Here is a 17,283-nt window from a genome sequence, read left to right as displayed (position 1 = left end):
CTGATCTGATAAGGTTCTGTTGTGGACTTTGATATGAAGGTACCTATAGCTGTGGAACTGAGCATGTCATTACATAGTTAATTTACCTAATGTAGAACGAGAACCTGGAGTACTGATACACTTTACATTTGTACAGTTATAATATAAAGTAAGCGCTGTAAGTTACTTTTTTGTTTGTGTCTATCTTCCCTCAAAACCCATGAATGAGGGGGGTTTCTCCCCCTTCAAAAATGGAAGATTTGTGCATCAATGATTACAACTTCATGAAATTATTAGCTCAAGCTATTAGCTCAGGTGACCTGCCCCTTCCAGTTTCTGTGGTAGGTCAAAGTGTGGGAGCACAGATAAATCTGAGCGCTCCAAAAGCTACAATTGTCCAAATGTTAAAGCTAGTTCTTGTTCTAGACATGTGCATGCACACACACGCTGCTCTGAGCTCCTGTATGAGGAGCCCACTCAATTCTATTTATACGCCTTTTGTACCTCCCAGTGCTAGCTAATCCCTTTTTAATAACCTACTAGGAATAAGACTTGCAAATGATAAAATAAGATATCCTTAAGCATTGAATATTTAAAGAATTGCAATTCTTTAAAAGAAATTACAAAAAAACCCACAAAAACAAACAACAAAACAAACCAACCAAAAGGAGGAATGCGTATTTCAAAGCTCCTTTGTTTGCAGTCTTCTTGCAAATTGAGACAAAAGTTTACAGGTAATGCTCCCTTGAGGAATGGAGGATTTCTTCATCCTGTGGGATGCTGTGTTTAGCAGTCTGCCTCCTATCCTTATGGTGGGTTTCAGTTTAACAGTGTGAGTGTGCCCAGCCTGCTCAAAGTTACTTATATCTTCTGGCTCTATTGCAGGATCTTAGTGAATCTGTGAATAAGCATCAAATTAAAAATAGATTTCCTTATGCCTTCTGAGATGCTTCTGTTAGATTGGTACCTATTCTAAAATATGACTTTAACTCCTTGAGTGATAATTTTGATTTAGATAGCTGGTTTTGGTCTTCAAATTGCAGCATATTTCAGAATTTGTAAGTACCAAAATCCCATTACTTACTGCAAAGCGATGTCAAAGTGACAAATGTTTGGAATTCCTCCAGTTGTATATTGCCAAAAAGGTTTGTAATTGGAAAATCTCAAGACCATCTGTTTATATCTTTCTGCTTCCTGGCTTTTTATGTGAGCAGCTGAGTGGACTCTCTTTCTCTCTCATTTAAGACGTGAAATTCTGCTGAATTTACACCCCCGTATAAAACAGATAGTCTTTTCATGCTCTCTGCAAATACAGCATGCTTCTTTTGACCACAAAATCAATTGAAGTATAACCTTCCATTAATATGAATTTCCCAGTATATGCTTCTTGGAGATATGTTAGACTTGCATATAGAACCAGGCCTTTGTGTATGGAGATGGGGGAAGAGAACATTTCGGCTCCATTCCCCAGTACTTCAGATGTAGCTAGTGTGTGTTCAGAAAGTTAGTGCAAAGGGTGCTGCTATGTAGATGAGAATTATTTCTGCAAACTTCAGTTTTACATAGACAATTTTGTCTTGAATGTTGAAAGGAAGTGTATTTGCAAGGAGGAAAAAAAAATAAATCATTTCCGCGCTCCAGTTGATCGTTGTTGGACAGTGTCAAATAAACCAATTCAAAGCCGTTTTAATGAAAACCTGTCCTCACTGGCCAGCGATCAGCTTTTTACTGCTTCCCTTTGTGGACAGGTAAAGTAACAAACATATAACTAGGAGGAGCTCATAAGGTTATCTAGCTGTTCCCTTCCTGAAGTCAGGCAGAGCACTGAAGGGACCTCTGTCAGTTACTGGGCTGTTGTATGTAAAATATGTTATATCTAAATCAGAAACGCAATGCAAGGATCAAGCACTTTTAGTGCATTTAGTCCTACATCCTGTATGTAATCGCAGAAAACCACGCTGCCTAGCCAGGCAGAAATTGAGTTTGGGAGAGGAAGTGTCTGGCTCTTGCTTGCTGGGCATGGAGAGCGGGGCTTGGGGACGGAGGGGGAGGGTTGACGGTCACATTGGATCATTTCCACCTAAACGCAGCCGGAAACAAATGCTGATCACACTGCCATGTGTAAGTGTTAAAAGACCAAAGCCTGTCATGGAAGCGAAGTCTATTAATGTTTCATCTGTCAGCCTGCGGCCAGGCTCGGCAGCGTGCTTTGCACCACTTCTCTCACTCTGCTGCCTCCTCCCGCTTCCCCCCAAGGTGTCCTCTAAAAGAACTGGACAAGGGGGGTGAACCTGTACTCCTCTGGCCCCAGCCAGGGCAACGCTGTTTGCCGCTTTCTCTCATCTGCTTGGTCATTTTTGGGTTGGGAGTGCCTCCTTCTACATTTTCTCCTGTTCTGGCCAGGCTGCAGGTGCATGTGTGGTGTCATTAGGGCTCGTCTTTACCTCTTCCTTTGTGGTGGTAAGGAAACATCGACTCCTTCATCTAAGCAAGAACTTCACTGAAAAAAAACCCTCCAAACTGCACTTTACTTAAAAAGAAATGAAAAGTTTAAAAGCAAACAAATGAAAAAAAAAACCAAACCAAAACAAAGAGCCCAAACAAACAAAAAACCCCCACCCCAAATCCCCACCTCCATAAAACTGGAGAATAGGCTCCCAGGTATACAGTTTCCCTAATAATCTTTTTGAAACTGCGAGGACATGGAAAGACGTTAACTGCAGAATATGCAGATCTAAACTTAGGCAAAAGATGATAACTACTGTATCCAAATTTTTCTAGAAATTAAAAAAAACATTATTTTTCTGTAAAGAAAAGAGCAATTCATCCTAGCTGACAGCAGTTAAAAAAAAAAACCAAAACAAACAAAAAACCCCAACCGGTTCTGTCCTCTTTCCCATCAGGCACCAATGTCCCACTTAAGGGACTCCACACTCGTCGCCTTTGATACATCCCCCAAGTCATGGGAAAACCTTCTGAATCTACAGAGAGCAGCTGCAGCTACCTCTGGGTGCAGAAGTGGCCTGTCCATGCTGCTCTAACCTTGTAGAGCAGTGGCTTCTGCAGAAGTCCTCCTAGAAAGCATCCCAGGAGGAAACAGGCTGCAGTTCCTTAAACAGTTTGTCTATTTATCTGGAAAATAAGCAGCGGTTTCCGGAGTCTTCCTTTCCTTTTTTGAAACCCCAGCACCACACTGTGGTTTCTACGCATTCCCCTCTTCCTTCCCCGCATGTGTTTTCTGCCAGGCTTTTAAAATTGTGGCTGGGACTCCGCTGGCTGATGCGTCTGCAATGATCCAGGAAAGGAATTTGAATGACAAAAAGCCAAGCTACATAAACACTTCATGGTCTTTGATTAGCTAATTGTTAAATTAGGGTGAATATGCTTACAGTGCAAAATTAAAACAATGAAACAAGCTGTGTTTTCAATCTAATTGATTACCTTGTAACTTAATTTGTACTAAGAAGCTTGATAAATGAGATTAAATACTGCAGAGAAAAACCCTGATTGCACACCAAGCATAGGAATAGATTTGCATTCTGGCAATTGGTAGTGAATGCCTGCAAAGAACAACTGAACTGATATATTTTTTTCTTAATTTCTTTTGGTTTTCAGAGGGAGGTTTTGCTTTGTTACACATTTACAAAATGGTTTAAATTATCCTTTTTTGCCTTTCTCTTTGTTTAGCCCTGTTTTTTTTTTTTCCCCACCTTCTTCATCTGAGTCCCGCTTTCCTCCTTGCTTCCTCCCCTGACCAGCCTGCTTCCTCTTTCCTGCCCTGGACACTTCCCTCTCCTGAGCCCCCTCTCACTTGTGTCCCGGCTTCCTGTGAGCTTCGTGCTTTTGTCTGTCCTCTGTGTCCTACCTGACCTGCAGCGATCCCCAAAGGAGGGCACGGTCCAAGTCTCCAAGCACAGACCCCGCCACACTCAGCCGAAGCCTGCGGTCAGGAGGCCAAGAGATGCGTTGCCCTTACCCATAGAGCACATTTCAAAAGTATTTGTTTGCTTTCTCCAGGCATTTGTTCCTTTTGCCGTGTTTTGCTGACCTCACCACTGTGTCAGTATTTATTTGTAAAAATCATGCATGAGGAGTGCACGGAATGGGTATATTTTTGTGCTCCGGTTTATAGCACGACTTGTGTGGACACTGGCCTGTGGCCTCTATTGCCAGCCCCCCCTTCAAGTTGTGAACTGCCCAGGGTTTATCTGCCTGCCGCTCTGGTTCTCCTCATTTTTTAAATAGAACTGCTGTTGACTTATTCACTAACATTAACATCGGTTAATGTTTTTAAAGCAAGTATGAGATATATACATATAGACAACGCAAAGTGGTTACTGAACTCCATATGACGATAGAATTCACTCTGGTTTTAACTAAGTTATTTTTCATATGGGAAATGTTTTGTCTTTTCTACTGAGTGCTTCATATTATATGGGCTTTTTCTGCCTCCTTATCTGTTGGGTACAGTTTTAAGGCTGGCTGTCTTCGATTAAGCTTTTTTTATTATTTTTTATTTAATCAAGCCAAACAATTGCATTTTCAAGTAGTATAGAGTAGCATCTCTGTACTGCATCCAAATGAGCGAGAAATGAATCAGCAATGAGCCATCCCCACATAACGCTGATGTTATTTAAACTTTGCAAGTAGTAAAAGCTTACCTTTTACACATGAAAATCTGAAACAAGCAGTTACTATACATTAGGTAACCTAATATAGCAAACCACTGACAGGTGCAATGAAAATATTAACCACTTGTGTTCAAATACATTCATTTTCGGGATTAAAGTGTGTCGGACAGGCTGTGCTTGAAAATGGTTTCTGAAATAGGAATTGTGTGCTGTGGGGATGGGTGAGTCTCTGGAGTACTGATCCTCTGCTCAACTGGTGCTAGGTGGCAGAAGGGCAATTAACTTCTTTTGGTTAATACATTGTTTTACTATAACAATAGCTGTGCAGAATTAAAGCTCACAGGGAAAAACGTGTGTCGAATCCTTGCATCCTCCATTGTATTTACTCTCCCCTGAAGAGTGTTATTGTCTCAGGGGAGTTGGCAAATTAAATACGGCTTAGGACAGTGCTTGGTCAGTGCTTACGGGGTGATGCTGGCAAATTGCTACCGCTGTTCCTTGCAGAGGATGCCCGTTGTGGGTACCACCCTTTTAAATCCCTTCTTTCCATATAATCTGACCAGACGGCCTGTCAGTGCAAGACCACTCCCTGCAAGGCGTTTTGCTCGGTTTTGTCCACCCGATCAGCAGTTTAAAAGCTTTGCTGTTCAGCCCAACAGCAGAGATGGAAAAGGTGCTTTAGTCTCTATTACTGTGGAGCAGTGTGTGGAGAGCAGATTCGCAGCGCAGAACCCCTCTGTCAGCCCATCCGTGATCAGGTGGATCTTGGTTTCCACCTTCCTTTTAATTTGTTTGGTCTGACGTGTATTTCACTTGGAAACTCTATGTCAAACTGCTCCTGAACCCGAGCAGATTACCTGTGCAGCCTGTGCGTACTTAATGTGTGCAGGCTGCATACGTGCTTTAGGGGGATTTGCTGGAGGCATAGTACATCTATGTGCTAACTTATGAATACAGAAATGCAGTCAGATAGCTCCTTTGATGGAATTATAGAGGTAAAAGGGGTATTGTCATGATTTGCAGACCTAAATAGCAGTCTGCCTCAGGAGCTGATCTGTATGAGGAGATTTAGGTTCTGTCCCATAGACAAGCGCATTTTCCTCCTTCCTTTGCTCTTTGTTATCACTGTAAATAGGTTGTGAATTACGGCAGTGATTTTCGTGGTGATGGCAATATTGCTTATAATCAGTCTGTGAATGAAGTTGTCTTCTGGATGCCTCACTTGCGTTCTTGTTCTCTAGGAGCAGTACTGCAGTGTATATCCCACCCATTACAGCCATGTCTGCCTTGGGCAGACGTAATTTCTTCATTTCTCTATGGAGCTTTAAAAAGAGGGGCAGGGAGAGGAGGGGGTAGGTAGGGTGAGAGAGATGTACATAAGGTTGCAGTACAGCGTGGCCGGTCTCTGGTACGAGGCTGCTGTTTTGCTAGATTAGCTTCCAATATCAAATATAGCTTTGCTGTCTTACCGTTTTTATTAAAGAAATTACACATCACAGGTTAAGCGACGTCTTTTCCAAATGTCACCTTTGCATTTCCTCCAACCTCTGCAAACCTATTCCTATGCTTGTTGGGTCTGATTTGACATTAAACAATACTGACTTCACTGTCTTCACGTTAAAAGGGTCTTAGCTGGAGGTGTCTTCATTTCATTTCTCTCTATTGAACAGAGCACAGCCTTCCCTGGTGCCTCCTCTGAAACATCACTGCTTTTTTGCAGCCCCTGGAGGTGAAGAGCATTCATCTTTGGGCGTGGGCGTTAGATATGGGCAGACAACCAAAATGAGCCTTTTTTCCCTTTTCTACATGGGCAGCTCGTCCCTGGGCGCTCCACATCACAGCGCCCGAGCTGCGGCTGCTTCGTCCCCAGAGACTTGGTGCTTGTAGCAACGCCTCCGCTGTGAGGAATGAATGAAATGTGCCAGTAGTCCATGCTCATGTCTCTACAGGCAAAAAATAAAGGGGGGAAAAGCCTTTTTTTTGCGTCAGGGAGTACTCAGGCAGCACCTAGGCTGGGCGGCAGCGCTGTGTGTGCTCCCAGGTGCCAGGCGGCTCGGGGCTCGTCCCCCCAAGGCAGGGACCAGCCAGGAGGGCGTCGTCTCCTCTGGCATCCGCTCCACCGGGACACGGGTGGTGGTGGTTTAGCTGAAAAGCCCACGAGTAAGGGCTGGAATCAAGCAGTACAGCTCTCCTCGCTGCTTCGGCAGAGCACCAGGGCTGAGGTGTGAACAGGGCAGCAGCGGATGGCAGGGCCAGGAGAGGCACCCGCAAGGGATTTCAGCCATCCAAGGGGAGGTGGTGTGGCCGCTGGGGGAGGGCTTTTTGCCCCCTCTTAGAATCGCTTCGTGTGACCAAAGGAAGAGGAGGAGTAATTTGAAACGTGATCTCTGCTGTTGTGGGGCGGTGGTGGTGGTATTGCAATACTGAAGCGTTATTTTGGGAAAATTCCGTGTGGCCCGGTAAAGAAAAAGCTTTAAAAGATTTATCTGCGTAATCCTGCTTATCTGCTGTTAGATCTTCACAAAATCTCCCAGAGAGATTCAGAGCGGCATCCAAAAGCACAGACCTCACCCAGCGCCCCGGCAGCTCCTCTCCCCTGGCATAGAGGCTGGGAAAGAGGGAGCGCGCAGCTCTCTGCATGTGTAATTGCTCCGGCTGATGAGCAGCAGTCTTTTTTTCCATAAACGGCCAATGATCTTTACGTTTGTATGCTGAGAATGTTCAAACAGTTCTGATTAATAATCTGGAGAATGATCTGTGGCTTCTCCCAGATGGAGTACAGGGCTGGAATTAACTGAAAATGGTTTAATGATGGTGTATTACTTGTAATTATTCTGTGGCTTTCATTCTGCTCTCACCTTCGGTGAGACATGTTCCCTCAAAGGATGCTTGTAGCAATTCTTAAATCTTCCAGTAACTGCAGAAATGCAGGTGGAGAGGGATCAAAGCTTTGTCTGGAATTCAGAAAATATCATGTAAATTGGAGCAGAAAAATATGATGTGGATAATAGTTGAACTATAACTTCACTTTCCAATGTGTTATTGGCATTCTGTCGTGTGAAATGTAAGCACGGTACTAACTTGCAATATATGGAAGGGCTCCAGAGCCAGATAGCTGAAGTCACTTTTACGTCTGCTATCCTCTGTTTGAGAGCGTGTTTTTTCTGCTGCATTTCTACTTGTTGAGATTGTTAAAATGTAGGGATTTATTTCCCCCCTCAGACATCTAATGACAAGTTGGGTGTTGCTTCTGAAAAAAAGAAAGTGGTGACTTCCTAAACTCATGGGCTGTATATTTTAAGACTTCTGAGGAGGTGTGAAGACACTTATGTCAGTAATGTATTCCTCTGAGAAGGTATCAGCATTTGCTGTACAGACACCTATTGGGCTGTTTTGTTTAGTTACTAGAGACTTGAGGCTACACTGCTTTAAAAATAAATTTCTTGTCATACGGGATGGCAAGGTGCTGAACGATAACTGCATGCAGACCCAGATGTTTATTTCTTCCTTTGTACATGTTTTCTTGACACTATTTGGGAGGCAGGTGGGAAGGGACTTCAATTTGACCACAAAAACTATAGTTTCTGTGACTTTTTTTCCTTTTCACCTGTGCGGTTAGCCAAAATTTGGTCTTCGGTTGCCTCACTGGAGGAATTGATGGAAATAGGTACATGTATGCAAAGTCTTCCTCTCTGGAAACAGACGGATTCAGTTACCAGGCGTCACATCCCTGAACTTCTCTTGGGTCAGGTTCCCCTTCCTGTGCATCCCCGATGGCTTGTTGGACATGTCAGGACTCAAGTCCAGCTCTGCGCAAGGGTTTCCTCCTCCAGACATGAAACTGCCTACATGTGACCAGCTGAAACTCCTTGCCCAAACAGTTCAGATCCCAGATCCTATTTGTATATGCTCCTGCTTGGGGTGCACACAGAAATGGATGGGTTTGGGATGTGGAGACTGCTGTCCTCGCCAATACCACCTGTGTGGAGGGGCTCACCAAGCACACACTTCTGTCTTTGCTGTGGGCATCTCTAGGTTTCCCTCTGTATAGATCTATCGAAGGCAGAGAACCCCAGGGGCTCTGCCTGTTGATCACAGCTCCTGTAGATAAAAACATCTCACGGCAGTTGTTCTGGCATGGTGCCTGGCATGGAAACTTCCATCTGGAGCAGAGGGGCCAGGATGGAGACAGGTTTTGGAAGGTCCGATTGACTCAAGTACTGAATTTGGGGAGTGTGGGGTGTTTTTTTCGTGGTGGTTTTTTTTTTTTCTTTTTCTTTCCTTTTCTTTCCTTCCAGATTTAGGTTATCCCTTCCAGTTCTGCCAGGCAGTTTCCTCCCGTAGGTAGAGCCTTATTCATACGTCCCACCAGCCACCAGAGCTGGAGCGCTGCCCTGGGCAGGTTTCGTGTTCTGCTTTGCCTTGGTTTTGCTCTTTAACTTCTGAGTGCAGGAGAGAGGCAGAAGAGGTGACTTCACGAAGCGATTAAAAGGTTATACACTTTAAGGTGCTTTTTTTTTCAGTGTATCTGAAAGATATTTTTAATTTTGATAAACACAGCCACAGTATCATTCTGAAGATGTAGCCTTCATGTGCATTAAGATACTTATTTTTAATGCTTGATAGGTTGCTTTATACAGTGTTATTTCAGCTTTCTTTTATAAATAATTTATTAACTTATTTATTCTCTGTACCAGTTGAGCTTTTTTGCTTTCAAGGCTTTGACAGAAGGCCACGGTATTATTAGAAACCCCACAATCAGACTGGAAATTCCTCAGGACAGAGTTCTCTTGCTTTGTGTTTTGTTATAGTATCTGGCCTAAAAGAGTTTGGGCACTTGGGAGCTTTAAGGTTGCTCAGTTTCAAACCTGGTTACCAAGCGGCTGCTTTCGGGCAACAGCTTCAGATGAGGAAAGAAATCAGCTGGACATATACGAACATGTAGCAAAAAATACAGGCTTTCTGTGGTATTTAGAAACCCAGTGCAAAAAAAGATGTGGTGAAGACAGCAACATGATTAATCCCAGGAAGTCAATATTGTTTGTAACCTTTAGACATAGGTGCACCCAGTATCACAGTAGTTACTATTGCAATGACGAGGTTCTCTGAAATAATTCCTGGAAGTACCACAGGAAGTGGAGAAAGGAGAAGTACCACCTCTCACGAAGGAGGAAAATTTCAGAAGTTGTTACTTAAAATACATCATTGTATTTCGGTTGTTCATACAGGCACTGATTTTACCAAACTTCAGCAAATGCAGTAAAAACGGTGTTGTTGGGTAACCAAGTACAACGACTTTCCTGGTGGTGGCATCGACGCTCTGCACTTTGGGTAACACAGAAGCTCTCGCTGGAGACCCTGGCGGGCAGTGGGCATGTTTCTGTCGGGGCTTTTGTCCCTTGGGTGCTCGGTGGCCTGTCACCTGCCAGCTGGTTTCCCATGGGGAGGTCAGGCACCAGCAACGTCCAAGTTTGTGCTTTCGTTTCTCCCACTGCTGTCGAATTTCCTGACCTGTCGGATGTCCTCTGGCTCCCAACTCAGGCTTTTTCTCCCAATATTTCCCACTCACGTGTATCTTCCCTCTCTCTGACTTTCCAGCCGCTGGGCCAGTCGCAGCACCACCACGCAGCGGAGGAAAGACCGCCTGCGGCAGCACTCGGAGCACATCGGGCTGGACAACGATCTGAGGGAGGTAGGTGGCATCATCTGCGGGGCAGCACGAGCTTGTGATCCAGGAGATGCAATTTAGACAAACGATGCCTTGTTACTTCAGGCAGATTTGATGCTACCGGAGGGTTTGTGTGGGTTTCTGCGGCCGTTTCATTTAGGCGCTGCTTGTCACGGATGCCTGTGTATGTTGTACAACTTCAAAGCACATGACAGAAATAAAATGCTTTTACTAATTTTGGAATAAGATAGCCCCTTTGTCCTAAGGAAAAGGGCTTATTTGCTGACAGGGACCCCAGTCGTGTCGCTGCATGCAGAGAGCAGAGCCCTGGTGCCTGCTTGGGTGCAGCTGCCGAGCTCTGGCCGAGTGAAGGTCTCTGCAGAAGTCAAGTCCTTGAATAAATGTCAGCGCTGTAGAGGCGAATGCGGCAGGACTTTTTTCTTTTTTTAAAGCAGTTTTCTTTCTCTCTCTCTTACATGGATTCCTGACATGAGTAAGCCTTTTTGAAAGGTTAAGACTTTGGGGCCTTTTCATGCCTAAAGCTTGGAAACTCCCATGCCTCTTGTAAATGTCAGTCACATACACGCATTTCTTTCCTATCTTTTCGGTTTCTTGTCCTTCATTAAATATGTTCCTCCATATTTTTCCATTAATTTCCATGTGCTTCCTTTGTATGTCACTAGCAAAAATAAAACATTCCTGCTGTTTTGTGGTAAATCTTGCTGCATAATGTTGGCCAGCATTGGCATTTGCAGCCCAAAAGGATGAGTGGACTCTGGAACCGCAGCTTCAAACGATGTTTCATGGAAACACAGCAAAACAGCACTTGTACATGTTGGTTGCTATTTTTGCTAACGTGGCTTTGCGAGCATATTTTAAACGTTGCCTTGTGTGTGTATCTCAGCAGAGCCTTTTCAATACTTTGTCGTGTATTTACTTTCTTCTTTATTTGGCTGTGGATCATATGCATGCTTCTTTTGCTTTGTCTTTTCTTTCTTTCTGGCTATTCTGACATCGGGGCATCTGCCTCCTCTTAGCCATCGGAGGAGCTTTTGCTTCGTCAGAACTCAATGGCCTTCTGGGAGTGGGATCAGGGACCACCCCCTCCTGCACGGCCTCCTAAAAAATCCTTCTCTGAATGCTGCCTGGTATGTTTTAGTTTTTCTCGTTGAAAGCTGCTTTTGAGGTGTTGTGAGTGTGAGGAACCGCTGTCTTCGCTGCGTCTCAGACCTCTCCCTATCTCGTAGAGTATGAGCACATCCCTGTAGCGCTTGGAAGTGTGGTTATAATCGGAAAAGTGGCTGGAAATCCTCTCTAAGCTTCCACGCCAGCTCCCTGGTGAACATAACGGCTCCGAGGCTGAAAGACAAGAATTTTGTTTTGCTTCTTTTTTTCCCATGTTGCTCGCCTGGCAATTCAGCTTAGGGTGTCAAATTCAAAACGCATTGCTTTCTGACTGCTGGATCGTCACATCCCAGTGCGGATGAGGGTTCTGGTGTGTGGATGCTGATGAACAGGCAAAGTGTAATCAATTGGATCTTCCATCCCACCCTTATTCTTCTCTCAAACTTACAAGAGTTAATAATTTTTTAATTTTTATTTTAGTATAATAACAAGACATACAATGAATAAAGTAAGGTTATCCGTGTTTTGTACTCTTCAGACTATAACCGCACTTTGCACTTTATTTATCCCTTTACATCTAAAAGGAAATATTAGATTTCCTAATTATATATTCCCTGTATTACTTTTTCACTGTTTTCTTTGCTAATTTTTGCAGTGTGTTAGACAGAAGTCACTTGTGAGATTGCTTGCTGAACAACACGCTTTCATCATCTATGATTTTTTTATTATTTTTTTTATTCCCACATGTAGTTTTTCAACTATTTTTATGTCCTTATAGAATCGGTGAAACTGTAATTACCTATCTGAGCACTTTTATTGAACACAACTTTCCATGGCAGAACGCGACATTCTTGTCTGACCTGTGGGACTGGTGTTAAGTGGTTCATATCTGAATTTTGTCTTGAAAAAATCCAAATGTGTCAGAAAAACTGTACTCCCCTGTCACCAAAAAAAAAAAAAAGCAAAGCTATTTCTATTAACTTCAATGTGTTTGCTTTTGCTAAATAAATTATTTTCTCCCCACATAGAAAGCTCTGAGAATGCAGCAGCCGTAGTGTCCCCTCAGTTCCCCAGAAAACCCAGCCACCGGCAGCACTGTCACTGGAGGAGAGTGGTCTGCTCCTCTTGGGGGAAGATGGGTCATTGTCACATACCATCCCGCAAAGAGGCAGCATTAACGGGATAAAAATACACTATGGAAATGGAGCATTCCCACACCAGGCTGAGCGCTGTGCTTCAAGGCTGTTTTATTTGGCAACATTCTATCGTTTTACTCTGTTAACAAAAAAATTATGAATAATGTTTGGGCAACCTTTGGATAGGCTTCATATTTGCACACCTGAATGTGGCCAACTTCGTAGCTTTGCTCAGCATGTAGCCCTCTCACTGGTGTTGGGGGCAGATAACACTTTGTTGATTGGTTTGGTGTTTGGTATCCTAAATGTCAGTTTCATTTAAAATGAGCTTCACTTGTAATTAAGAAGTTAATGGAGAATAGAATCCAGTCTGAATTTTTTTTTCCCCCACCTAAACAGTCCAGTAATGTAATGGATGAAATATTTCTCCTTCACTAGGTGTATTTCTTTTTCCTCTGATTTCTTTTCAAAGGATTTTTTCCATTCATGTACAGCCTGCAACAAATTAGACAAATGGCTTTTATGTTTTTAAATTTTTTTTAAGTGTAAACCAAATAACAATGGAAGGAAACTTGATATTTTGATTTTATTGCTGAATGAAGGTGTTGCACTTTAATGCACTTGATGTGGCTAACTTTGTGCTAGTGGTTAACAGCACGGTTCACTAGCTAACGTTGACTGTTTCGGTTCCACACAGGAAAATATCTTGTTTTTCCTTTTGTCAAAAGGAAGCATTCCACTTCTCCAGCCCAACACCTAAGCATCAGACAAATCATGATGTTGTTCCTAGATTAACACTAGCTCGTTCCTTTTCACCAGCATTTGCTTGCCTAGGATTAGGATGAGGAGAATCCCTCTGGCTTGCAATATCTAAAATTATTGTTTATTTTCAGAAGTACATGCAGGAGGCGAGGAGTTTAGGAAAAAATTTAAGGCAGCCCAAACTCTCAGACCTCTCTCCAGCTGTGATTGCGCAGACCAACTGGAAATTTGTGGAAGGGTTACTGAAGGAATGTCGCATGAAGGTAGGTCCTCCCCCTTCCCGCTCTCCCCTTGCTTACACTGAGCCTAAATAGCGTCTGCAGATGGCGTCCTCAAAGCCCTTCACAGCTGGAATGCCGTTGGTCCGTTGGTGTACCAGGCTATTGCAGAGTGGATGTCCTTTTAGTGTTACATTTTTCAACTACTAGGAAAGAAAGGAACGTATTACCCCTCTCCTGGTTATGCAGTCAAAGTTGGTGAAAGGAGTGAAAAGAACAGGAAGGAGAATCAGCATGATCAGACATCTGAGGGAGGATTTCCTTCAACTATTCAAAATGTAAATGTAGCCTAAACATAACTGGCTTGAGACACTCGGTCAAAAAAGGAAGCATTCAGCACATGCAACTGTTGTGCATGTTGCTTATGCAGAGCAAATGAAGTATAGCCGTTTCTAATATTAAAGAAGCTTTTATAGCCATGGAAAAATAATTTCTTTGTGTCTGTTGCAGCTGATGGTATACCGTATTACCTGAGTTTTAATAGCTGTAACAAGGAGAAAAACAGATACTGAGTAAGACTGAAATGTAGCTAGCTCTGTAGTCTGTTTTTCATACTGGTTGGTAATAGATCAACAGTGTAGGAATAGGACAATAGGCAAAGGGTATAGAAATGGGACAGTATGGAGTAATCATGCAAGTTGTTTTATTTTTTTGGTTTTTATTATTCTTTTTAATTTACAATCTCTGTAAAGCGATTTGAAGTTTCTCTGGTCAGGCCATTAGCGATGGTTTCTAGATTAAGCATGTTTAACTCCGCTATAGGTTCTGTCCCTTGTTGGATAACATTCTTGGAAACCTTTGGGGATTTTTTTTTTTTTTTAAAGACTAAACGCATGTTGGTAGAGAAGATGGGCCATGAAGCAGTCGAACTGGGACATGGAGAAGCCAACATAACAGGTCTGGAGGAAAATACGTTGATTGCTAGCCTCTGCGATCTGCTAGAAAGAATCTGGAGCCATGGTCTGCAGGTGAAGCAGGTTGGTAACTGGAAACTTGGGACTTTGTGCGTACACTACTCTAGCAAATACTAAGTGCCATCTCTACCTTTTAAGTGGCTACTCACTAGTGTCATTCCAACATTAAGTGGGAGGTCTTTGGGATCAGAGTCCCTGGTTCATGTCTTGTGAGGTCTTGGGGGTCTTTTTGACGGGTGGGTTTGTTTGTTTGTTGGGTTTTTTTTGAGAGGTATCTCTGGAAATTGCAATGACGTTGTCAAATAGGTGTTTGGTTTCTTCTCTTTCAACCTTCAGAAGGGAAACTTGGGGAGAGGACAAGGAAACCAAGGCAGGTGGTGTGACTCCTAGACCAGTGGGATGGTCCTCTCCTTTTCCTGAGGTCTCATGGCCCAGGAGGGAAGGATTGATTCCTGGCCCACTGAAATGCAATCCCCTTACTTTGCTGTGTTCACTCACTTTTTTCCTTTTGTTTGATTTATTTAAAGCTATGTACTACATGTTCAATTTTCAGGGGAAGTCTGCTTTGTGGTCCCATTTACTTCAGTACCAGGAGAGAGAAGAGAAGCAAGAGCATAGTGCAGAGTCCCCAGGTGAGTACTTGGCAGTTGACTCCATGAAAGGTCCACCACAGTGAATGAACTTGGGCCTGAGAGGAACAGTGCAGCCACACGAAACCCATGCAGGATTTTCGGTGTATTTGCTTGCTAATATCACATTTACATTTTGAGACCTTTCATAATCATTATGAAGATTCCTTGATGTCTGGACAAAATAGGTGGACATAGTTGGAGGCAAATGAACATACTTATTATCCCTGTCTGGACAAACACTTGATGGCTGTTCTGTACCTTCATTCCCTTTTAACCGGCATTGAGTGGGGTGTGAGAAGCAATGCTTCCACATAAGGTGATTTCTGAAGGAGCTGCAGGTGTGAAGCTGTGGCTAAGACAGATGTCATTTTTTCTTTCAATAAGCATAATCTGTCTCTCAAATCCCAATGTGAATAACTCATGTTCAATAAATCTTTATACTGGTGGATGTGAGAGTTCAGAAGTTGTGTAATTAATCTCTATCTCAGTTTGTGCTTTGGTTTGGCCCTTTACAATCACTAAATTCTTCTGTGTTGTGAGAGAGGTTGGTTTTCTGATGACCTTGACATCCTCCTTCCCACAAGCTGCTGCTGGGTATTGTAGTAAACATCTCTGAACTTGAGTGGATCATCTTCCAAGGACTCTCCAATCCTCCAAATCCTGCAGACGGGAACTTTTATGAACAGTCCTCAAGGACACATCTATGGACAAACTAGTCTTGCTCGTGAAAAGACTTTGTAATAAGCTTCGATGAGTAATGCACTAAGCAATCTGGCTGGCAGGCACAAATTCCTGAGGGTAAAATGTGTCACCACAAAGCAGTTTGATACAAGTAGTGGAGCACAGAAATGTATGGCATTTTTAGCATCGAATATGCTACTGTAGCTTAATTTTGTCTCGTCCTTCTCAGTTGTGAGCTTTCCATGAAAACATATTGCTAATAAAACTCATCACCCTACAGATTTATGTTAATGTATTTCACATGCGAAGAAGGAAGCTGTTAAATGTCCGAGTTCAGTGCTGGATTAAGGAAGGAATAGGTGATTTATTAAGTATTTTTCATTCTGTCTGCTTCTCCATTTCCAGGATAGAGTTAATGATAATGCACAGGAACATTGCAGTTACCAGACATTTAAGATTGTTTTCAGCTGTATGTAAAGCAAATGCATTGCAGACCATACTGTAATTTTCTATTAACTTCATGTATTTTCTCCATTGTAGTTGCTGTTGGAACAGAAAGACGAAAGTCTGATACAGGAATTACTCTGCCTACTCTGAGGGTTTCCTTGATACAAGATATGAGGTATGCAGTTTTCTAAAGCATTAATTGTGGTTTTAATTGTGTAGCATAAGGTAAAGTTCCTCACTGGCTTTGGGTTTACAAAGGCTAAGACAATTAAACCTTCTCCTTAGCCCACATTCAAAGCTACAGTGCGTTGCCTTTTTATTATGCAAAACCTTTTTGCATGTTTACTTGATTTATTTTAGCTAAAAGACAATGAAAAACACAAGTTTTACTGCGGGTTTTGTTTTCCCAGGGGTTCTTCCAAGCCAACTTCTACAAATAAGAGGGGATATGTTGAATTCCTTGGTACTTGGAATTTTTTTCTTTGTGTTTGTTTTAAAACACTGACCAAGCAAGCACAGTTGATAGACAAAGCAAAGGGACATAAAAACCTGCTCGCAATGCCTGAGCAATATTCTTTCTTTTCAATTAGCATTTTATGTCAAATAGTAATAAATGTACAAATTTAGAAATGTAATGAAACTTGGAATTTGGGTGAGTTTAAAGTTGGGGTGTGAAGTAAGGGCAGGTGCTCTGTAGGAGACCACAGCCTGGCTCTGGAGAGCTTTTTAAGCAGTGTTGGTCGGGAAGCGGAAGGATTAGAGAGTAAGGAGGGATGGATGAAGATGTGCTGATGTGACAACACCAGGCAGTTGTTCTTCAGGGCATCTCCTTGATCAAGCCACTGCCAGGTCAGGCCACTCTTTTTGACACTTCGCTTGCCGTGGCAAAGCATCGCATTGGGGTAAAAGTGCCATCAAAAGCGGGGAGGAGTAATGCAATAATGCTCATCTCTAGAGAGCTGCTAGCAATTGCTGGCAATTTAATGCGTGAGGCAACATGACTATTGTTTCTTGTAATACCACGTCCTTC

The 17,283-nt window shown here is 42.9% G+C and overlaps 1 protein-coding gene across 8 annotated transcripts in view; it reads left to right on the top strand.

Moving 5' to 3' along the window:
• The window catches only part of DENND5B (DENN domain containing 5B), a 120,702-nt gene that overhangs the window by 84,041 nt on the left and 19,378 nt on the right, over window positions 1–17,283 (top strand). For 3 of the 8 annotated variants that reach the window (XM_054189156.1, XM_054189159.1, XM_054189160.1), the window contains 6 exons: window positions 10,209–10,302; window positions 11,316–11,426; window positions 13,433–13,564; window positions 14,404–14,556; window positions 15,047–15,125; window positions 16,347–16,428. In XM_054189156.1, the coding sequence (XP_054045131.1) occupies window positions 10,209–10,302; window positions 11,316–11,426; window positions 13,433–13,564; window positions 14,404–14,556; window positions 15,047–15,125; window positions 16,347–16,428 (651 nt within the window). The remainder of the gene's footprint in view (window positions 1–10,208; window positions 10,303–11,315; window positions 11,427–13,432; window positions 13,565–14,403; window positions 14,557–15,046; window positions 15,126–16,346; window positions 16,429–17,283) is intronic. The other 5 variants (XM_054189161.1, XM_054189163.1, XM_054189164.1 and 2 more) reach the window with 3 other exon arrangements.

The sequence above is a fragment of the Rissa tridactyla genome, chromosome 1 (assembly GCF_028500815.1).
Source record: "Rissa tridactyla isolate bRisTri1 chromosome 1, bRisTri1.patW.cur.20221130, whole genome shotgun sequence".
Classification (NCBI taxonomy): domain Eukaryota; kingdom Metazoa; phylum Chordata; class Aves; order Charadriiformes; family Laridae; genus Rissa; species Rissa tridactyla.
Note: the sequence above shows the minus strand (reverse complement) of the source record. Positions and strands in the feature narration are given on the sequence as shown.